Source organism: Jaculus jaculus, chromosome 1, assembly GCF_020740685.1.
Source record: "Jaculus jaculus isolate mJacJac1 chromosome 1, mJacJac1.mat.Y.cur, whole genome shotgun sequence".
Lineage (NCBI taxonomy): Eukaryota > Metazoa > Chordata > Mammalia > Rodentia > Dipodidae > Jaculus > Jaculus jaculus.
In genome coordinates this window covers 196064198-196084746 of record NC_059102.1, presented here as the reverse complement: position 1 = coordinate 196084746, position 20549 = coordinate 196064198, and the positions used below count along the sequence as shown (strand labels likewise).

General features: G+C 36.6%; 1 protein-coding gene across 1 annotated transcript in view; it reads right to left on the bottom strand.

The window, feature by feature from the left end:
* The window catches only part of Neil3 (nei like DNA glycosylase 3), a 47929-nt gene that overhangs the window by 9615 nt on the left and 17765 nt on the right, over positions 1-20549 (bottom strand). Inside the window, exons 3-8 of the mRNA XM_004657068.2 lie at positions 14082-14216; positions 13596-13809; positions 10814-10888; positions 9165-9331; positions 5903-6072; positions 3558-3978 (exon numbers count right to left, since the gene is read on the bottom strand). Coding sequence (XP_004657125.2) covers positions 3558-3978; positions 5903-6072; positions 9165-9331; positions 10814-10888; positions 13596-13809; positions 14082-14216 — 1182 coding nt within the window. The remainder of the gene's footprint in view (positions 1-3557; positions 3979-5902; positions 6073-9164; positions 9332-10813; positions 10889-13595; positions 13810-14081; positions 14217-20549) is intronic.

Below are 20549 nucleotides of genomic sequence, written 5' to 3'. Positions count from 1 at the left end.
GTCTGTCTGTTGCTCTCAAATAAATAAATAAAAATAAAACAATTTTTTTTTAAAGCTATAGGTTGTTATAGGAAATTTCCAAGTGCCTACAGTGGAATACTTCATAGTGAGTTAGTTATGTAGGCCTCTAACGCCGTCAAAACAATACAGGCCATTGCCAAGGCTTTTGGCTGCCACCAGAGCTAGATGATAAGCCCTTACTGCTTAAGACACCAGAAGAATTAGTCACAGGACACAGAAAAATCAAGTTAAAACTGAGCTGGAAAGCCACTACCTCCTGGCTACCTTTCATAGTGCTAGAAAGTGTTATGCTGCCTGCTGAGGAGGAAAGGTTAATAGGCTTACCCCACTGCAGACCTTCCATGTATGCTGCACAACCTAGCAGCCAGATATGAGGTGCCCACAGGTACAACAGTGGCATGACTGTTTTGTGGTAATCAACTGCTCTGTGATCTGAGATCCAGTCCATGAGAGGGAATTCATCCCTATTACTGAAAACCTAGTCTTAAACCTATGGCTGGGAAGGTCATGGACCTTGGGAGGGAAGAAACTACTGTTAGTTGAATAAAAAGGTATGTGTGTCCATCAAACTGCCTTTTAATATTTATATTGTTTGTGCCCATAGATTGGTACTGTTCTCTCACCTTTGGTGAGAGAAGCTTTTTGTAGATGATAATCAGTATTGGAGAGACTCAAAACTTATCAAAGTGCTGAGAATAAAGGATGGTTGAATGCTCATTATTAAATAAACTATCTTTATCATGCTTGCCAAGGCTCAGGGAATATTACAGAAGTGAGGGCAGAAAGGATGCAAGAGTAGAAGACAGAGAGGGTCACTATTTTCTAGCTTCATGTCCATTATTTCATAACCTCATAGAAGGTGGTATTACCTCCACAACAGCTCCACAATATTGCGCTCATCAATATTTCAACATGGATGATGGAAGTGGAGAATAAAAGGCAAAATAGAAGAAGGACTAGAAGCAGGAGTTCAGTGGAAGGGAGGAGGTATTGGGGCAAGGGGCAAAAGAAGGTACTGGGAGGGAATTAGGGTCTAACTTTATTTCAAGTATGAAATATTCAAGTATGAAAATTGTCTATTAAAAATAAAAGATAAATTCAAAGAGGGCTTAGTGAAAGAGGGATGAGAAACAGGGTTATGAGAAGGTAAATGGAGAAGACTATGATCAAATAGATCAGATGCATGTATGTAAATTGTCAACATAAATTCTAAAAAGAGGATTTAGATTAGGGTATGAAGCTTGAGATAATGTTTTAATTGGGCAAAAGCTGTCTCAGGATCATTATGAGATAAGCCTTAAGGATTCTCAGAGTATGGGAGTTTATACTAGTTAACCCTCTTCCCACTGTGCAGAGGAATCTCCCCATCAATAAAGACAAGGCTAAGACCAAAGGAGCATCTAGAAATCAGAATTCCACCTGAGATTACTTTAGATTTCAAAGTAGCTGTTTCCTATTGCAAGAAAGGCATGCATGGGAAGCCAAAGCTTCATCACACATTATACACTCCTCCTTTAAAAATGCTGAGTGTGGGCTGGGAAGATAGCTCAGCAGTTATAGGTACTTATTGGTACTTACTTGCAAAGCCTGATGGCCGAGCTGTGATTTTCCAGTACTCATGTAAAGCCAGCCACACAAAGTGGTGCATGTGTCTGAAGTTCGTATGGAGTGGCAGGAGGCGTTAGCATACTCAACTTAATTCTCTGCCTACCTCTTTCTATCACTCTCTCAAATAAATTAAAAAAAAAAAAACTTTTAAACGCTAAGTATATGACATCTGAATTTTGATGAACAAAAATGGCAGACTGGAGGCTGAAGAGATGGCTTAGCAGTTAAGCGTGTACCTGTGAAGCCTGGGGACCTGGTTCAAGGCTTGATTCCCCAGTATCCACGTAAGCCAGATGCACAAGGAGACACATGCATCTGGAGTTTGTTTGCAGTGGCTGGAGGTCCTGATGTGCCCATTTTCTCTCTCTCTCTCTGCCTCCTTCTTTCTCAGTCTGTCTGTCACTCTCAAATAAATAAATAAAATTAAAAAAAAATTTAAATGGCAGACTGGAAATAAAATATCTGAGGAAAGATAAAGATATCATTTTCTGAGGGAGGCATAGCACACTGTGATAAAAAAAAATCGAAATCCAATGAGGTGGGTAAAAGAGAACAACAGAAGACTGCTTCAGGAGCTTCCAGTATTCACTAAACTAAAAAGAGATGCCACAACTTATTAAAATTTATATGCCTCAGAAAACGGCAATGGGGGGGGAGGTGGCTTCTCTTGGACATACTCCCGGGATTTTCATGAAATACGTCTGGACATATAGAATCTAACTAGAAATTTTCATTTCAGATACAAAAAAAAAAAAAAAAAAAAAAAAAGCTGTATGTCCTTTGGGACTTTGTGGTTGAAATAGAGAACCCTGTCCCATGTGGATGAAATGTAGCCATTTTGTTTAAAACAAATGTCACTAAAGTTACCTTGGTTTTCTCTCTTCTTTTAAATATGTATTTTTATTTGCAAGGGGGAAGAGAGAAAGAGAGAGAGAGAGAGAGAGAGAGGGAGAGAGAATGGGCATGCCAGGGAATAGTGACACAGTAAAAGAACTCCAGACACACACACCACTTTATGCAACTGGCTTTACATGGGCAATGGGGAAACAAACCTGGGTCCTTAGGCTTTGTAGACAAGTGCCTTAGTGGCTAAGCCATCTCCCCAGCCCTCTTCTTGTAAGTAGAGGAAACTCACAAAGCTTTTATATAGGACTCAGAATTTTTTTTTTTCAGTGGTAGTAAATAAGAGATGGGCTACACCATGATAGTGTAACTTACACTGCTTTGAGTTTACACTGGTTAAAAAGAAATAGGAGTTCAGTAGAAACTACACTTCAAATTTTGAATTGTCATCATTTCCTCTGCTCATGACATGCATTATAATAATTTCTTCCAATGGTACATAACAAGCTACAGCTCCCAATCAGACATATGGCATGAGGGGAAATACCAGCAAGCTACAGTGTCTTGTGTTGCTAAGCTGTGATGTTTAGGTCCATTTGATGCATCTTCAACCAATGACAGGTTTATCAGGTCATACTACCTTTTAAGTTAAGTACTATCACTATGCAAAATGTCAGTAGTGTTATTTATAATTGCTATGATTATGGTGTGATGTAAATAAATATTTTTATGTTTTCTGATACTTTCAAAATATTCCCTAATGACCTTATAGTTATAGTCAGAGGACCAAAAAAAAAAATAAAAAAAAAAAAACCAAATAAACAAACAAACAAAAAAAACATACTGCAGATGTAGGAAATCTTGTTTCATTTTCTTCATTCTCAAACATTCAACAGCTACCAAAGAGAAAGGAAGCAAATTAATATAATAGTTTGTCAGTGTCCATGGTACTTGATTTCTTTAGCAATGGATGGTTTTACTGCCTCCTTAAAAACTAATGCAATCCAAATAATTAAAGATCTTTAAAATACCTTTAAGAAAACTCAACGAAAATACCGTAACAACCAAAGTCAGAAGTATCGTACCTGTTAGTAAATCCTGAGTTGTAACTTGTGGGATCTGTTGGTGAATGGTAGGCTATTTTCAATTTTTTATGTGCTGGACTAAATAATTCAGATGGAGAGCAAAGTGCAGGTGATATGTTTACTTTGTTGGGTTGCTGCATTACACAGTTTGTTCTCTCCTTGGAGTGGTGCTGTGTATCATAAAGACACTCATTTGAAGAAAGAATGTTTTGAAATTCCCCATGTAGTATCTGGTTTTGGCTTTTTCTTCTTTCCAAATTACTGGATTTATTGCTAAAATCTGTCAATAGCAGGGTGGTATTTCCAAAGACAGTTTTCCTATTGATCTTTACTTCCGCATGAGTTTTCCCAAAACTATTACAAGGGTACTTCACTAAGCTGTTAAAGGCAACAGAATCTTCTTCATTCTTCAGCAATGAATCTGGAAGAAGACAGAGGTAATTTTGCAATATCCCTAAAAGCATAACATACTGACTATTTAGTTCATTTAAGGCTGGGGAGAAGAATCTGCAACTGCTGTTCAAGCTGGAGTCTCTGAGTTAGTCCCCAAACCTCATGGAAAAAAGCCGGAAGATATGTTGGGTTACTGTAATTGCAGCACCAGCATGTTAATGGGTGAGATGGAACGTGGAGATAGAATTGTCCATAGTGAGTGCAGCACAGAAGATTAAGAGCACAGCAAGAATCCTGAGAGAAACCCTGCTGCAAAATGAAGTGAAAAGACAAGGAACAGCCCAAGAGGTGTCCTCTGACCTCCACTTGCAGGCTGTCACAGGAGTGCACCCACAAGTGTGCACACACACCACCAAAATAAATAAGTAAATAAATAAAATAAAAAGGTTCAGTTTGTAACAGTGAGCAAAGCTGGCTTGAGCTAGTTGTAATTAATCATGTGGTTAGGAAATAAAGTTATTATTTAAAATGCAAAATTTTAACACCTTATTTGCACCCAGAGATGAGGTTAACACATGTTTAAATTTACTTTGGATCATGTTTAAACATTTAAAGTTTGTTCAGTGATCAGTTCCACTAATATTAAGCAAAGCATTAAGTAGTGGTAATTAAGAGATATTGCATAAACCCTCAGGTTTCAGTAGTCTGATTGAAGTATGTACTACCAGAAATATTTTTATGAATAAGACAAAATGAAAAGCTCATTTGAACTAAGTAAAGAATTACAGAGACTTAATGTTTATTAAAATGCTATGTTTCAACAAATATCCAAGGATTTGGGGATGTGTATCACAATATATACTAAATTATAGGTATATATCTTTCATAGTAAAAAAAAGATTGAGCCAGGCGTGGTGGCACACGCCTTTAATCCCAGCACTTGGGACGCAGAGGTAGGAGGATCACTGTGAGTTCGAGGCCACCCTGAGACTCCATAGTGAATTCCAGGTCAGCCTGGGCTGGAGTGAGACCCTACCTCAATCCCCCCACCAAAAAAAAAAGATCAAGAAAATAGTGAGCTGTGTAGTGAGATGAGATTTCAGAATGAGGAAACAAATGTGGAAAACAGACTGATTTTTGAGTGACAATGAAAGAGGGACATATAGTCATCACCATCCTTCTGTCTATTAGCAAAACTGCTCAATGTTGACACCCGCCTTCTAAGCCCAGGGAACCAAACATCATGCTGCAGCTAACACAATGGAGGGGTCTTTAAGTCAAGAATGAACTTTCTTGCCTATAATTGGAGAAAGAAGTAACACTTGGGAACACAATAGAAGCTACATCGATGAGATGGTGCTTAATCACAGGTTTCCTGTGAGGTTTTACATTCTCTGAACGCCTGAGATTGTGAGCTCTATAGAGTTATTTTGAAGGATTTCAATGAAATCAGTACAATTGTCTGGGTAAAGATTTTAATAACAAGGGGTAGAAAGGATAAAGAAGAGAAAAAAAAAATAGCGATTTTCTATTCCACCTGCAAAGACATTCTTACAAAAAATCATCCTTTTCAATTTATAAAACACTTGGGCTGAGTAACAAACTTTAAAGTTGCTGAAATATGCATAAAATGAAGCTTTATTGAATAATTCATTAGAAACAGCAGAGAACAGATGTGATCATCTCAGTTTTGAGATACAAAGGCACATACTGTTTTAGCAAAAGCATGTTTTCCCCTCTCTGTTTAAAATATATATATATATATATATATATATATTTTTTTTTTTTTTTTTCAAGAGACTATCAGTTTGGTTTACATGCAAAGGTTGGCAATTACTAAGGAAACCATTTTCCTTAGTGACGGAATACCAAGATAACGCAAGCTATATCCCTGACTGTATAATTAACTCTCTTAGAAATTTAACAAATTCAAAATAAAATTTCAATCTTACCAACAGGCCTTGAAGTCAAGCAAGTCTCGCAGACCTTGGCAGAAGGTTTGTTTATTAGAGTACAGACAACACAGGCCCACTGCTCTTCAGATTTCTGAGCCATTGTGTCCATCAAAAGCTCCTCTTTGCTAGATGTCCAGTGGACTAAAAGATTTCTGATTGGCAGTGTGCTATGAAATAATTTTAGAAATTCATCATTAACATTCCAACTGCCTTATTCTTATACATTCTGGTATCCTAGAGATTCTTACAACTGTTTTTTTTTTTTTTTTGGTGTTGTTGTTGTTGTTATGTTTTTTTTCTTTGAGGTAGGGTCTCACTCTGGTCAAGGCTGACCTGGAATTCATTATGTAGTCTCAGGGTAGCCTCAATCTCTTTCCTCCTACCTCTGCTTCCCAAGTGCTGGGATTAAAGGCATGCACCACCATGCCCAGGTTTAAGACTCTATTTTTATCGTTTAAGAAGTCATAGCTTTCAGCTGTCAAAACTATATCTTGAGCCCTAATGTTTGCTGTTAATGTCACAAATACAAGTTTTCATTCACAGTACAAGAAGCAATGATTTTAAAACCAGCTAAGAGAATTTTATCTATCCAGTAGATAGTATTTGGCAAGTAATATTTTTGTAAAATTTTTCAAAGCAAAGCAAAAATGTATTTACCCAACTAAATTCTAGTTCTAACAAGAGTCATGCCAAAGTCAGAGTACTAAAATTAAAGAAAAGTTTTACATTACTTCATGTGCCCTGAAAACAAAATCTAGAACTTTTATGGCAATGTATTGATTAATTAATCTATAATGATAAGAAAGATATCTTTGTGTTAGTTCTCCTACCTAATCATTATTATATATTTATTAAGTTAGGGAACAAACAATAAAACCAACCACAATTTTTGGCCCAAAAAAATGACTCTGTATATGGAATCCATTGACCACTTATTGTATTATAACAAGATACCTGCCTACAGTTTTGATACAGTCCTAGTCTCTAATGTATAGGCTCAGGGCCATGGAAGACATTGTTTAAGCACAGTGTCACCATAGTGTCATAAATTCCCAGTGATGATAATAAGAAAAGCTGTTCCAGGTGACACTAAGTAGCTTACACTTCAGAACATGAGCTCTTTGACTTTCAAAGGTGGCCTTGGACTTCTGAATGCATGTCTGTATGTATGTCTGTAAATGCAGGCTTATTTGGTAAAGAAGTGAATAGCATTAAGAAAATCTCAAGATGAGACTCATCTCTTTATTTATTTATCTCTCCTATTTATTCATCTTGACTGTTACTGCTCAGTATATCAAATGCCTATGGAACACCATACCTTCAAAATCTGCTTCCATAAGTCCTGGCAGATACTATCTGATTCTGAAAGGCAATAGGCTGTGTTCATTCACAGGGTTACACAATTTAAATAACTTTCACATTGTCAGTGTACTCCAGTGTTCCATTATTTCTTACCTCCTTCTACTCTATGGATGATTTCACTAATTCTAAGATGATGTATATTGTTTGATGTGAAGGCTCTGGAAGCTTTCTCTCTCTGTTTTTTTTTTTTTTTCTTTCTTTTTCTTTTCTTCTTTCTCAGTCTCTCTCTCTTTTTTTTTTTTTTTTTGGTTTTTCGAGGTAGGGTCTCACTCTGGTCCAGGCTGACCTGGAATTCTCTATGTAGTCTCAGGGCGGCCTTGAACTCATGGCGATCCTCCTACCTCTGCCTCCCGAGCGCTGGGATTAAAGGCGTGCGCCACCACGCCCGGCTTTTCTCAGTCTCTTAATCACTCTAAAATAATTTTGTTTTTCTTCCCAGTTTCTGCTTGGATATGTACTAGGAATCTCAACCTTAACATGATGTCATTAACCATAATGGCCTTCCATTGATATTGGGTAAAATTCCTAGAAAACTATAAATGTTGCTTTATAAAGAAAGAGTCTGGGCAGATGTAATTAAGAATCGTGGCCTACGGATATTACCTGGAGAGTCTCTTATCCTCAATCACAACTGTCTTTGTAAGACAGAGGCAGACAGAGATGATTTGATACACACCAAAAAGAAAGTACTGGAAGATAGAAGTTGAGATTGTAGTGATGGAACCACATGCCAAGGAATGCTAGTAGTTACCAGAAACTGACAGAGGCAAGGGAAAGATTGCTCTCCAGAGCAGCACAGGCCTGCCTACCCTATTTTGGCCCAGAGAAACTACTATTGAGTTTCATCAGAAAGACAAATGCCCCATGTTCACCCCATATGAGGATCCTAGCTTTGAATATTTAGATTTGTTTGTACATTGGAATAAAAGTCAATAGTTGAGGCTGGGAAGATGAAGCCAAAAGAGGAAAAACAGAGAAGGGTTAAACGTGGAAGGACTAACAGGTAAGTAGAGGGACAGAATACAGAGGGTGAAAATTCATTAGTTATTATCATTATTAATATTAACTATTCCCCAGACTACTAATGATTCTTACTACTTAATCCTATCTTATTGCAGCACCAGAGTTTACAAATCAACAATTTAGAGCCCACACTGACTTGGTCAGTATTCCCTCTAGCATGCCATGCATGTTTATGAATGAATGATCAAGGTTTGTGTCCACACTGTTTTCTCCAATTAAGTTTCCTTTCTCATTTACTTAATCAAAAGTTGTACTTCTAAAGTAGATTTCAAACCACACTATGCAATATTCCAATCTTTCTATGAAGACCTGACATATTGCAGTATTTGCTGTGTTTTTTCTTTGCACTGGTAACTCACTTTATAGTAACATATACTGCTATGCAGCTACTTTATATTGTTAATTTTTCTCCTGTCACCATTGACTAGTGTAACAGTGCACTGGCCCAAAAAGAAGTCACATATTTTATGGAGATGACTGGACTTTTTATCTGAGTTGACAGTAATTATGGAAACCAAAACAGCATTGTCACCCACCAGGCAAGTCAGGTGATCAACAGACTTTTAGTCCAAGCCCAGAGTATACAGAGGGGCTCGAAGCTGAGGTTATTTCCCTAGTTGTAGAGGGATAACTCAAAAAAGTATAGCCACTGGCAAAGTGATCACACACGTGTTCAAGACGTTCTTCAAGAAGTTTTTTACCCAAATTCAGAAGTGATCCATCTATCACTTTTGGGTTCTTTTAGTTGTTTATTGTTTTCTTCCAAAGGTTCAGATACTTTTGAATTATGTTGCCTTTTGAAAGGTATGATAGTTCTTCAGTTCCATTCTCTGATTATAAGTACGTAGTTAGATAATTTAATTAGGTATCTTACCATATATCAACATGTTGAGGGTTTTCTTTTTGACAGTGAGAACAAAAATATGTCATCCTATTATTCTCCCCTAAGCGACACACAGTAATTTTGCAGTGGCACTGACCACAATTAGGACGCTTATAAACCTTGTAGTGTTTAGAGATGGCAGATCCTGATTTATGGCACTGAAAAAAAAGTATAATGTTATGCTCAAAACTGTTGCTAAGGAGGTAAAAATGTATTCCTGAGATCAAGTCATCTCTGAAAATGTTTCACACACACATACATATACATATATATTTGTATGTACTCCCATATAATATTTTCCTTCATCTAAGAAAAAGACATTCACAAAATTTAGTACTACCAAATAAAACTGGCATGAAGTAATGGAATCATTATGATTTGACTTATTAGCATTCAAAACTGTTCTGTTTTATATTCTTATCAAAATTACATATAAAAGTGCTATATTTTAAAATGTCTTACACTTTTAAGGTTTCCTTAATTAAACGTAATTACATGGTTATAAAAAAGGCTAGATTAACTTTGAATTTAGTTATTTTTAGAACACTGAAGCTGCTCACTCAGTTTCAACAGTCAAAAAACTCATTTCTAGGGGAAAAAAAAATTAATGAGGACATTTTCTTTGTAGACCTAGGACTGTTAAGATTCATTAGGAAAAAAAAAATTTAAAAATTCAAATACTATCCTGAGAGAGACTGAGCTTCATTTTGGGTTTGTTATATTTGAAAAAACACTTTCACTTTTCTGTCATTTTTTTCTACTTACTCACAGACATTTAAAGTTCCTACAGGATGATTTACATCAGCAGGATGAAAATGGAAAACTCAGGAATATAACTCACTGTATAAGAGCTGAAAATTACACAAACAATTTATATCAGTTTTGGTACACCCAATTTGATATGGCAGAATGGGCTTTTATTTAGAATCATTTTTTTCTGGAAGAGGAAGTAAACAGGCTGAATTTTAAAGAAGCTATTATTACTCAAAGCAAAATATAAGAAGTTCATTAACAATTCAGGTTAATTACTAATGACTGTTGCAATAGCTTCCTCTCTAAACATAGTAAAAATAGATTTTTAGTACAAAAATACAAATTTAGACCATGGTGGAAAAACTGATTTAGTTATCATGAGTTGTTTAAAAGATAAAATATATTTACTGAAGTCCAAATGAGCATATATACAGCTTGCCAAATCTACATGTGAATAATGTACTTATTTCTACTTAGCTGTGGTACATAAAGAAAGCATTCACTCTTACAGGTGAAGCAACTAAGAATTACCTAAATAATTTTAACCACAGATAAGTGCCAAACCTGGATGAATTAAAGTTTATTTAACTTGAAGTCAATTTTTATATGTTTTTAATACTTTAAATTTCAAAATGGAATTAGAGTCAAGGTAAATACAAATATAACAGTTCTCCACCTTAGTAAGAAAATAATCTAATATATTCACAGTAAGACAAGATTGTATTGACCTGTGACCTAGAATTTCCAAGATGTTAATTATGCCCCAAAGATGGCACTATACTGTACTACTGACGCTTCCCACTAGATGGCTACGTAGAGCTTCCACACACTGCAATCAATATGGGGAAGCCATTGACATTGCACAAGGTTGAAAAACTTGCTCTTACCCTGTAAAAGAGAATGCTGAAGTCACGGGTCATCTTCACAAGGTAATGAGTCTGTTCATCTGATAGCTGACAGACCTTAGAGTAGAAAAATAATTTAACATTATTTTAAAATTTATTCATTATACTGTAATGCAGATTTACCAATTCTATTACAGAGAATAAAAGAATAACACAAAAGAATAACTTAAAATAAATGCTTTCCATATTTCTCTGTAAGAGATATAGCCTTGTGAATGCTATATGAGTCCACTATTATTCAGCTAAATCCCTAGGCCCTAGGTCTATTTTGTGTCAAAGCAGCTTTATTTTTAATTGATAGCAGGGCTGATAAGAACACCACTCTTATGTCTAAGTTTCAATTCTTAATTCAAGTATATACATTCATTTTGTTCCCTCTTGTTTTTGTTGTTGCTGTTTTGTTTTGTTTTGGTTTTCGAGGCAGGGTTTCACTCTAGTCCAGGCTGACCTGGAATTTACTATGTAGTCTCAGGGTGGTCTAGAGTTCACAGTAATCCTTCTACCTCTGCCTCTCCAGTGCTGGGACTAAAGGTGTACGCCACCATGCCCAGTCTTCTCTCTTATTTTTAGAAAAGGGTTTTATTATATAGTTCAGGTTGGCCTTGAACTCATGAGAGCTGAGATGATAGGTATGTGCTACCACTCCTGATTTCAAGAATGTAACGAATGTTCTGTACCAGACATCTGTGGACTCAGTATTGTCTAGTAGTCACTTATAAAATCTTATGGGATTGAAAAATAAAAAGGAACCTGAAACAGAAAGGTGAGAAAACATAGTCATGAGAGTAGATGACCATTAGGTCACTATTAAGGTTTAAAAGACATGAACTTATGCACAAGCATTACTACTAAGGTACGGAACAATACTCAGAAACAGATTTCATGAGAGTGCTTTGTCTGAGGGTATATGTTTATATGACCAAGTTTGACATTTATCTATCATATGCATTATCATTGATAAAAGTGCTATACATGGTCTTCAATGTTTTAACTTCCAAAACTTATGCAACTTAAGACAGCTACTTCTTATATACACATTAGTAAGACACACCTTGATAGGTAAAGCTATATTTTTGCATTAATTGTGCTTATAAGAAGAGAGTAACTGAACTAGAAATATCAGTAATCTTTAAACACTAAGACATTATGGAGAAATAATCTTTTGTAAATAACTATATGACTGAATGTACAGATAAAATAGTAAATTCCCAGTTCATCATAGATTAATATGTCCTTAGTTCTTATTCAGACATTCTCCATGGAGGCTTACATGACTTTAAAAGCTTAATTTTGTCATTTTTTTTTTTACCATTGCTGCATTAAATTAACATATTCCAAGTCAAAAAGCAAATCCAATTTAGAATTATCATTAACTGGCTTCCTTTAAAATTTAATTCCTACTGAAGTGGTTTTCAATAAAACTATCCAGAAACTGTATGTACTAAAGAGGTATCTTTAGATTTTTATGGAAAATACTTGGTGTTAATCAGTAAAAAATAGTTATAAAATTTTTGCTAATAGAGTTTAAATAATTTAGTTAATCATAACAGTACTAGACAAATTCCCAATGTAAAGTTCCTTCCTGGAAACTGAAATACATGTGTACTATCATTCCCATCTCTATGCCCTACTTCATTTGTTATCATTTTTTTGCTATAATTTAGCATTTTAGCACTTTTCTTTCTACCAATTTTCCATTGTATAACATAGAAATAAGTTCAAGTCTCTCCAAATGAAAACTAGAAACCAACGAACAGAAGAAATACAAGTCCATTCCTTACCCTGGTATCTTGTGCTAGCAGCCCAATATTTTTCTCTTCATGTCAATAAGCTATTTGAACAAGGATTATAAATTTTGTTTCCATTTACTCAGATCATTCATTCCTCAGTCCCTGCTACTTATATCCTGCCCTTATTCCAAAAAAGCAAGATTTCCAACAAAAGGGAATACACACACATGTGCAATGTATATTTAACATGCCAGATAGAAAAAGCAAGCTGAAAGTCTAATTCATTCACATTTTCTATATGTATCTTGCTAAAGGAAGACACTGAATCTAGATATTAGCATACATTGCTGAACAAAACTATTATGTTCTCATTAGAGGTTGCATTCTAATTTGAGGACACATTTATTTGAACAGTAAGTTAATAGGTAAAATATGTTTGAAAGTAATACACAGTATGAGAAAAAAAAAACAAAAAACTGGTAAGGTAAAGAGGAGCAGGGAGTGAGAACACACACAGCGTAATTTTAGGAGGGCAGTCAAGAGCCCCAGCTACATGGAGAAGAGGACCCTAAAGTACATCACATAAAACATATGCGAAGTCAGTGAAGAATGTGTTACTATAATACAAATTTAAATGTTATACTCTGGACCCTTCATAGTATTTAAAAATAATTTAGAACAAATTTAGGGCTGGGAAGATGGAGGGTGGATAAAGAGCTTGCTACAAAAACATGAGTGCCTGAGTTCAGATTCCCAAAACCCACATGAACTAGATGCTGTGGTTTTAGCATCTGGAATCCTGGGGCACCTAAGGCCATAAGGCAGGCAAACACAGGAGAACTGCCTAAAAGATCACAGGTTGGCTAGCCTGTTGTTTGCCTAGTGAACCATAAGAAATCCTGTCTCAGAGAAAGTGTAACGTGAGGATAGATATCTGAGGTTGTATTGACCTCTGACTAAAAGTGCTCTAGACACACACACACACACACTATACAAACACTAAAAAATAAAATTTAAAAATACTGATGATTTACTTTAACAGCTGGGTGGAAACCACTGTCAAAGAGAGCTTCATTTTTGATTATATTCCCGACGCCAGGCAACACTTTCTGATCCAGTAACACGTCACATAACATTCGCCCTTTCTGCTTTTTCATCTCACTTTCTGCTCTTGAGAAACTGAATTTAGGTGAACACACATCTAATTCTTCCATTGTTTTTACTCTGTGTTGGCTTTCCTTTGAGTTTCTATAAAAGGGAGTACACAACATATTAATCTTGTTTGCTTTACAACTGCAGTGTCATTTAAAATGAGCTCATAATCATACAACCGCTTGACATTAATCATTGCATATGAGCTATACGGGTGAACAGTGGAGACCCCAAAAATTATTTGAAGGTTCAGTTACAATGTCTTCTTGCCAATATATAATTTTACTTAGCAATACAGTCGATACCTCAAAGCAAACTGCAGGTCCAGCCTTTGCCTTTCTGAAGTTAAAGTACTTATTATATTTTACCTGACTTCCACTGAAGAGTCAAAGATACAAATCATATCGTTGGTGAGCTGGACTTCAAATACAGGAGCAGTTCCAGTGTTGTTTTTATGTAAGTGTGGATTAATCAAGATGGAACCTTTCACTCCAAAATGAATCCTGAAAAAAAAGCCAAGCCTATTTTTCTTAACTGTTTATTTTTTTAATTATTTACTATACACAGAGAGGGAGAGAAGGGGCATGTCAGGGTCTCCAGCCACTGCAAATGAACTCTAGAAGCATGTGTGCCACCATGTGCAGTATTTGGTTTGATTCCCCAATAACCACAGTTACTGGGGAATCAAACCTGGGTCCTTAAGCTTCATGGACAAGCTCCTTAATTTCTAAGTCATCTCTCCAGCCCCAAACCCATTTTTTGAGTAGATGCAGATATCATGTATCTATTTTTTCTTTTATTTCACTTTTTGTTGGATTATTGGCAAACAAATGTTATCCAGGATAGTCAATTTAGAGGGCAAAATTATTTCTTAGAAAAATAAGGATCTACAAAGTAGCCCAATACAACATACCTCTGTTCTTTTATCCTCAGGTTCAGTTTGTTTTATTCATAGGACAGTCTAGCATCATTGTATATTTTCAGATTCAAAAGCGCAAAGATGAAAAAAATGATGATAGTGTTTATAAATTCTATAAAGCCACAATAGATTAGAATGTTCATGAAATGTAAAACAAGATCCAGCAATTAAGACACTCTTTTCTTCCCCACTGCTTTGAGTAATCAGTTGAACAATTTATTAAAAATATTGTGTGTGTTTATATACATGTGCTTTACAATTTCAGTGTCTCTTAAAATGAGCTTTGATATAAATGCAAACTTTTAGTCAGGCAGATGACTTCTATGAATGAATAGTAAAGACCCTAAAATTTATATGCATATATCTACAGATACATATACACTAAGAGGTAGAAAGGAAAAGTCAAAAAGCTCCTGTCTTCCATTCTTTTTCATATACTTTCATATGTATTAGAAATAAGGGATTTATAAATATTTACAGTTAACTTCAAAGCCACAATGCAGTGATGAAAAATTCATAACCTTTCAGATTTTATAGGATTGATTAGTATGTCCAGTTTTTAAAAGATGTGATTTTTTGAGACCTCTAATGATGAAGATCAAAGATGATTCTCAAGATGAAATACTGTGTTCTGCCTTCCAAATCTGTCTCCTTACAGCTTTGTTGAGTTAATAAATACGGCTCTTTTGGCAGCAAATATTACTACCCTGGACCTCTAATTCCAAAGCACCACATTATAGTACTGTACAAGGCTAACCAGTCTAGCTTTAAAAATGTGGGTTTTAAACTCTCTGTGCCCTACTATCAATCATAAATGCATTTTACATGCCCCATAGTTCTTGACAGGAAAAGTGTGTGCCTGTAAGTACTCCATAATTTAGCTTGTGGAGGTTCAGCCCCAGTGAAAGGTATACAACTATCATGCCCAGAAGCCATCACATCTACAATCGTTTTAGCTGCATGGCTCATAAAGTGGATTCTAAATCACTTTCTATAATGAAACCACATCAACATCAAAAACCTCAAAGGTTAAGACCCAACTCAAATGCATTAGTAGCCCCAATATGTATTTTAAATAAGCCAAGGGTGTCTTGGTTTTATAAATTTATCAAAGTTAGGGGAAGTATGTAAAAAAACTAATTTTTATTTATTTTATTAAATAACTAAATATATTTGAGCCCTAATAAGTCAAAAAATACTTGCCCTGTCAGTTCTATTTTTTTAAACTTTTTAAACTTTTTATTTATTTATTTGAGAGAGGCAGACAGTGGGAGGGAGGGGCAGGGTTAAAATGGGCATGCCAGGGCCTCTAGCCACTGCAAATGAACTGCAAACCCATGTGCCACCTTGTGCATCTGGCTAACGTGGGTACTAGGGAATTGAACCTGGGTCCTTAGGCTTCACAGGCAAAGGCCTTAACCACCAAGCCATCTCTCTAGCCCTTAGTTACCTTTCTTTTATCTTTATTAGAGACCGAGAAAGAGAGAGAGTGCACACGCACCAGGGCTGCTAGCCACTGCAAACAAATTCCAGATGCATGTGTCGCCATATGTATATGGCTTATGTGGGACCTGGAGAATCAAACCTGGGTCCTTAGGCTTGGCAGGCACTTAACTGTTAAGCCATCTCTCCAGCCCTCAGCTACCTTAAAAAAAAATTTTTTTTGTTTATTTTAATTTATTTGTTTGAGACTGACAGACAGAGAGAGAAAAAGAGGCAGAGAAGGGGGGGGAGGGAGGGAGGGAGAGAATGATCACGCCAGGGCCTTTAGCCACTGCAAATGAACTCCAGATGCATGTGCCCTCTTGTGCATCTGGCTAACATGGGTCCTGGGGAATCGAGCCTCGAACTAAGGTCCTTAGGCTTCACAGGCAAGTGCTTAACCGCTAAGCCATCTCTCTAGCCCTCAGCTACCTTTTAAAACAAGAACATGTTAGCATCACCAAGATTCTTGAGGCAGTGTACACCCATGTTATTGTAACATTTGTCATGTTGGAAATTTTATAGATAGATAGATAGACATAAAATATACATGGCTGTACATTATATTCAGGAAAGAGATTATAAGAGTTTCATTTGCTTTTCAAAATTCCTCAGAATTAACCCAGTAGAGGGCAATTTTACTACATCCTTGTTTCTACCCCTTGATGTACCACAAGTTCCTTCCACCTCCAATATAAATAGTTGCCTAAGCCCATTCACTCTGAACAGTTTTATTCTGCTTGCCAACCTCATTAGCCCAAGGCTGAGCTAGCCTTTATCCCTTTCTCTGATTACCTATGTTTGACATAGTGGATGTAAGGGAAATGGTCTCTCTTCTAAGCTGGTTTTTTAATATTTAGCAGTTCTTTTGATCAATGTATGGATTTAGAACACACAGGGATAATTTTCTTCTTAGTATTGGAAAACTTAACATACGAAATGTCTGTGGAAATGTTCCAACATGGACATGGACTCAGAGAAACTGAGCAAGGCCAGTCTGCAGAGACGCAGAGTCCAACAGATTTCAGTGAGGAGCAGAGGTAAGAAAGGGGTGAGAGAATTCTTGTATCTTCTAATTTCTGCTTCCAGTGCTTCCTCCATTGGCCTGTACCATCTTCAGAGCCTACAAGGACCCCACATTGCTGTAAGAAATAATTACTGAACTTACCTGAGTTGTACATCTGTCATGTGAAGCCAAAGTTATAACATAAAAAATGATGTTCAAGCTAAAACTAAAACTGAATTGATAATTTCTCTAGTTAGAAGCAGTTTCCTAAAATTAGTAAATAAGTTTTAATACTACCTAAATATCACACTCTTCGAGGCTGTTACTATCAGAATAATCTTAGTATTCTTTTTTTTTTTTTAAAAAAAAGGAAAATTATTTACTTACTTGCAAGCAGAGAGAGAGAGAGAAGAGATACAGAGAGAGAAAGGATGCAACAGGGATAACAGCTTCTACAAAAGGACTCCAGCTGCATGTGCCACTTTGTGCATCTGGCCTTATGTGGGTAGTGGGAAAATGAACTCAGGTCATTAGGCTGCAGGCAAGTTCCTTAATTAACCTCTGAGCCATCTCTCCAGCCCCTAAACTTAACATTCTTAAGCAAGCAGAAATAGTAGAGACAATAGCATTGTCACACAGTAATGTTAATGACAACCATGTACAGCAACTGATTAGGAACCATCAAGTGGCCATAACTGTCCTAAACTAAAACAGAAGGTAGAGTCTTGCTCAGAATTCACAAAAAGCAGGTGTAAAAAGACATGATTTTAGGGCTAGACAGACAGCTTAGTGGTTAAGGCACTTGCCTGCAAAGTCTAAGGACTCATGTTTGACTCCCCAGATCCCATGTAAGCCAGACACACAAGGTGATACTTTCACAGGGTTGCAGGTACACATAGGCATGCATGTGGAGTTCTATTACAGGGACTACAGACCCTGGTGCACCAATTCTCTCTCTCTTTCTATCCCTTTCTCTCTCTCTCTCTCTCTCTCTATCTCTATCTCTCTGTTTCTAAAAAAAGGCCAGTCCGTTGGGCTTGCCTCAAAAAAAAAAAAAAAAAAAAGACATAATTTTAACCACATTCTATATAGCAATTTTCTCCAAATTCAAATATTTTATGCTGTAGTGGGCTTGTTAGGAAGTTTCCAATGGAAATAGCCTTGTTAAGACTAAAGAAGTTTGGAACCTATTAAAGCTTAGGAACTGTTGCAGTCAGGTTCACATTGCTGGTAGAAATCACCCAACAAAGAGCAGCTTGTGGGAAAAAGAGGTTTATTTTGGCTTACAGGCTCATAGGCTCAAGGGGGATGCTCCATGCTGGTAGGGAAAACGATGGCATGAGTAGAGGGTGGACATCAACCCCTAGCCAACATAAGGTGGACCACAGCAACAGCAGAGTGTGCTAAACAATAGCAAGGGGGAGCTGGCTACAACACCCATAAGCCCGCCCCCAACAATACACTGCCTCCAGGAGGCTTAATTTCCAATTGCCATCAGCTGGGGAACCTAACATCCAGAACACCTAAGTTTATGGGGAACACCTGAATCAAACCACCACAGGAACTAAACAAGGCCCAGGATGCAAATACCTCACTAGTCTCAGATATCTCCTGAAACTTACAAGATTCACAGGACCCCTCCCCAAGGCTATGCAAGGAATAATAACTGCTTGAAAGAAGAGACTGACTGTCCTTCCAGCCAAGCTTCCTGCAAGTTTTGCAGTGATGGAGTTACCACCTATGGTGGGGTGGGCTTTTAGATGATGTAGTTGCCTTTGAGTCATCCATGTTCCCCAATAAAATTACTAGATCACTAAGTGAGACTTGAGTGCAACAGTTTCTTTGGTTTGCTGTTGGTATGCTACCTGGCATGAATAGATGTCTATTTTCATCTTCTCAGGAACAGTTAATGCAACACCATGGTAAAAAAGGTAAGGGAGATTTCCTTCTATTTAGGGTATAGAAGGTGGAAGTGAACATGACTTTTGCCTAGCAAGAAGGGGAAAGACTGTATCACGTACAACAGACATTTTCTTAAGACCAGAAACACGAGGTTGTAAGGTAGGGAGGTGAACTGGATTTCAGAGTGACAAGCCTTTCTGAAGAAAGTAGAGTGACAGCTCACAGGAGAAAGAAAAGGTAGCAAAAATGCCGCTAAGGAGAAAACAGCTATATTTGTTATGAAAGTTTTGTATGCTGAATGTGGCTAGTGTAATGCTTGCAGTCCTATCCCTGAGAGTTTGCACTCACAAGTGTGTACTGGGGAGTTAGGGGTAAGTAAACACCTTAGGTGTTTTCCTCTCTCTTCTAGCAACCTACTGCCACTGCCCAAGCATAGCTGAACTAAACCTTATGAACTAGTAAGAAAAGTAATGTAATGAGCAAAATACATACAGGAAAGGCTGGAGACATGGCTCAGTGGTTAAGGCTCTTGCCTACAAAACCTACGCACCTAGGTTCAATTCCCCAATACCCACATAAAGCCAGATGCACAAAGTAGCACATACATCTGGAGTTCATTTTCAGTGCCTGGAGGTCTTGGCACTCCCATTCTCTCTCTCCTTGTAAAATAAACAAACAAAATACTTTAAAAAACACATGCAGGGAAAAATATTTGAAAAGAATTTTAATATGCACTTATGAAATACTCAAAGTGGGACTAAAATGAAACTTTTTCAACTAACAAAAGTACTTAAGAAAAATAAAGCTAATCTCAGAGAGAGTAAGATAAAATGATCTGCTTTTACCATTTCTACTCAACATCATAATGGTGCTCTACCAAGTGCAATCTAGGATAAAAGAAAAATAAAACTCTTACAGATAAAAGAGAAAAAGTAAACTTGACTCAATTCACTGATGGATACGATTTGTCTACTATAAAGTGTCAGTCTCAAAGCCAAAACAAGAATCAAAATAAAGGATACTGGGGAATCAAGCCTTGAACCAGGTCCTCAGGCTTCACAGGTAAGCGCTTAACCGCTAAGCCATCTCTTCAGCCCCCAGTCTGCCATTTTTGTTCATCAAAAATCAGATGTCATATATTTAGCATTTAAAAGTATTTTTTTTTAATTTATTTGAGAGAGTGATAGAAAGAGGTAGGCAGAGAATTAAGTTGAGTATGCTAAAGCCTCCTGCCACTCCATACGAACTTCAGACACATGCACCACTTTGTGTGGCTGGCTTTACATGAGTACTGGAAGAAAGGAAGGAAAGACAGGAAGACATGGCAAACAATATAAACAGTAAAGCTACTAGAATAACTTAATTTAGCTAGGTTGCAGTGTGTTTGGACAACACAGAATCAAAAACTGTAGTTCCACAAACTAAAGATGAAGAAGTGAAAATTCAAATTAAAAAGTACCCTTTATAATAACAATACCAAAACCAACTTACCTGGAAATATAAAATGTGTCTGAAACTGAAAGCTCA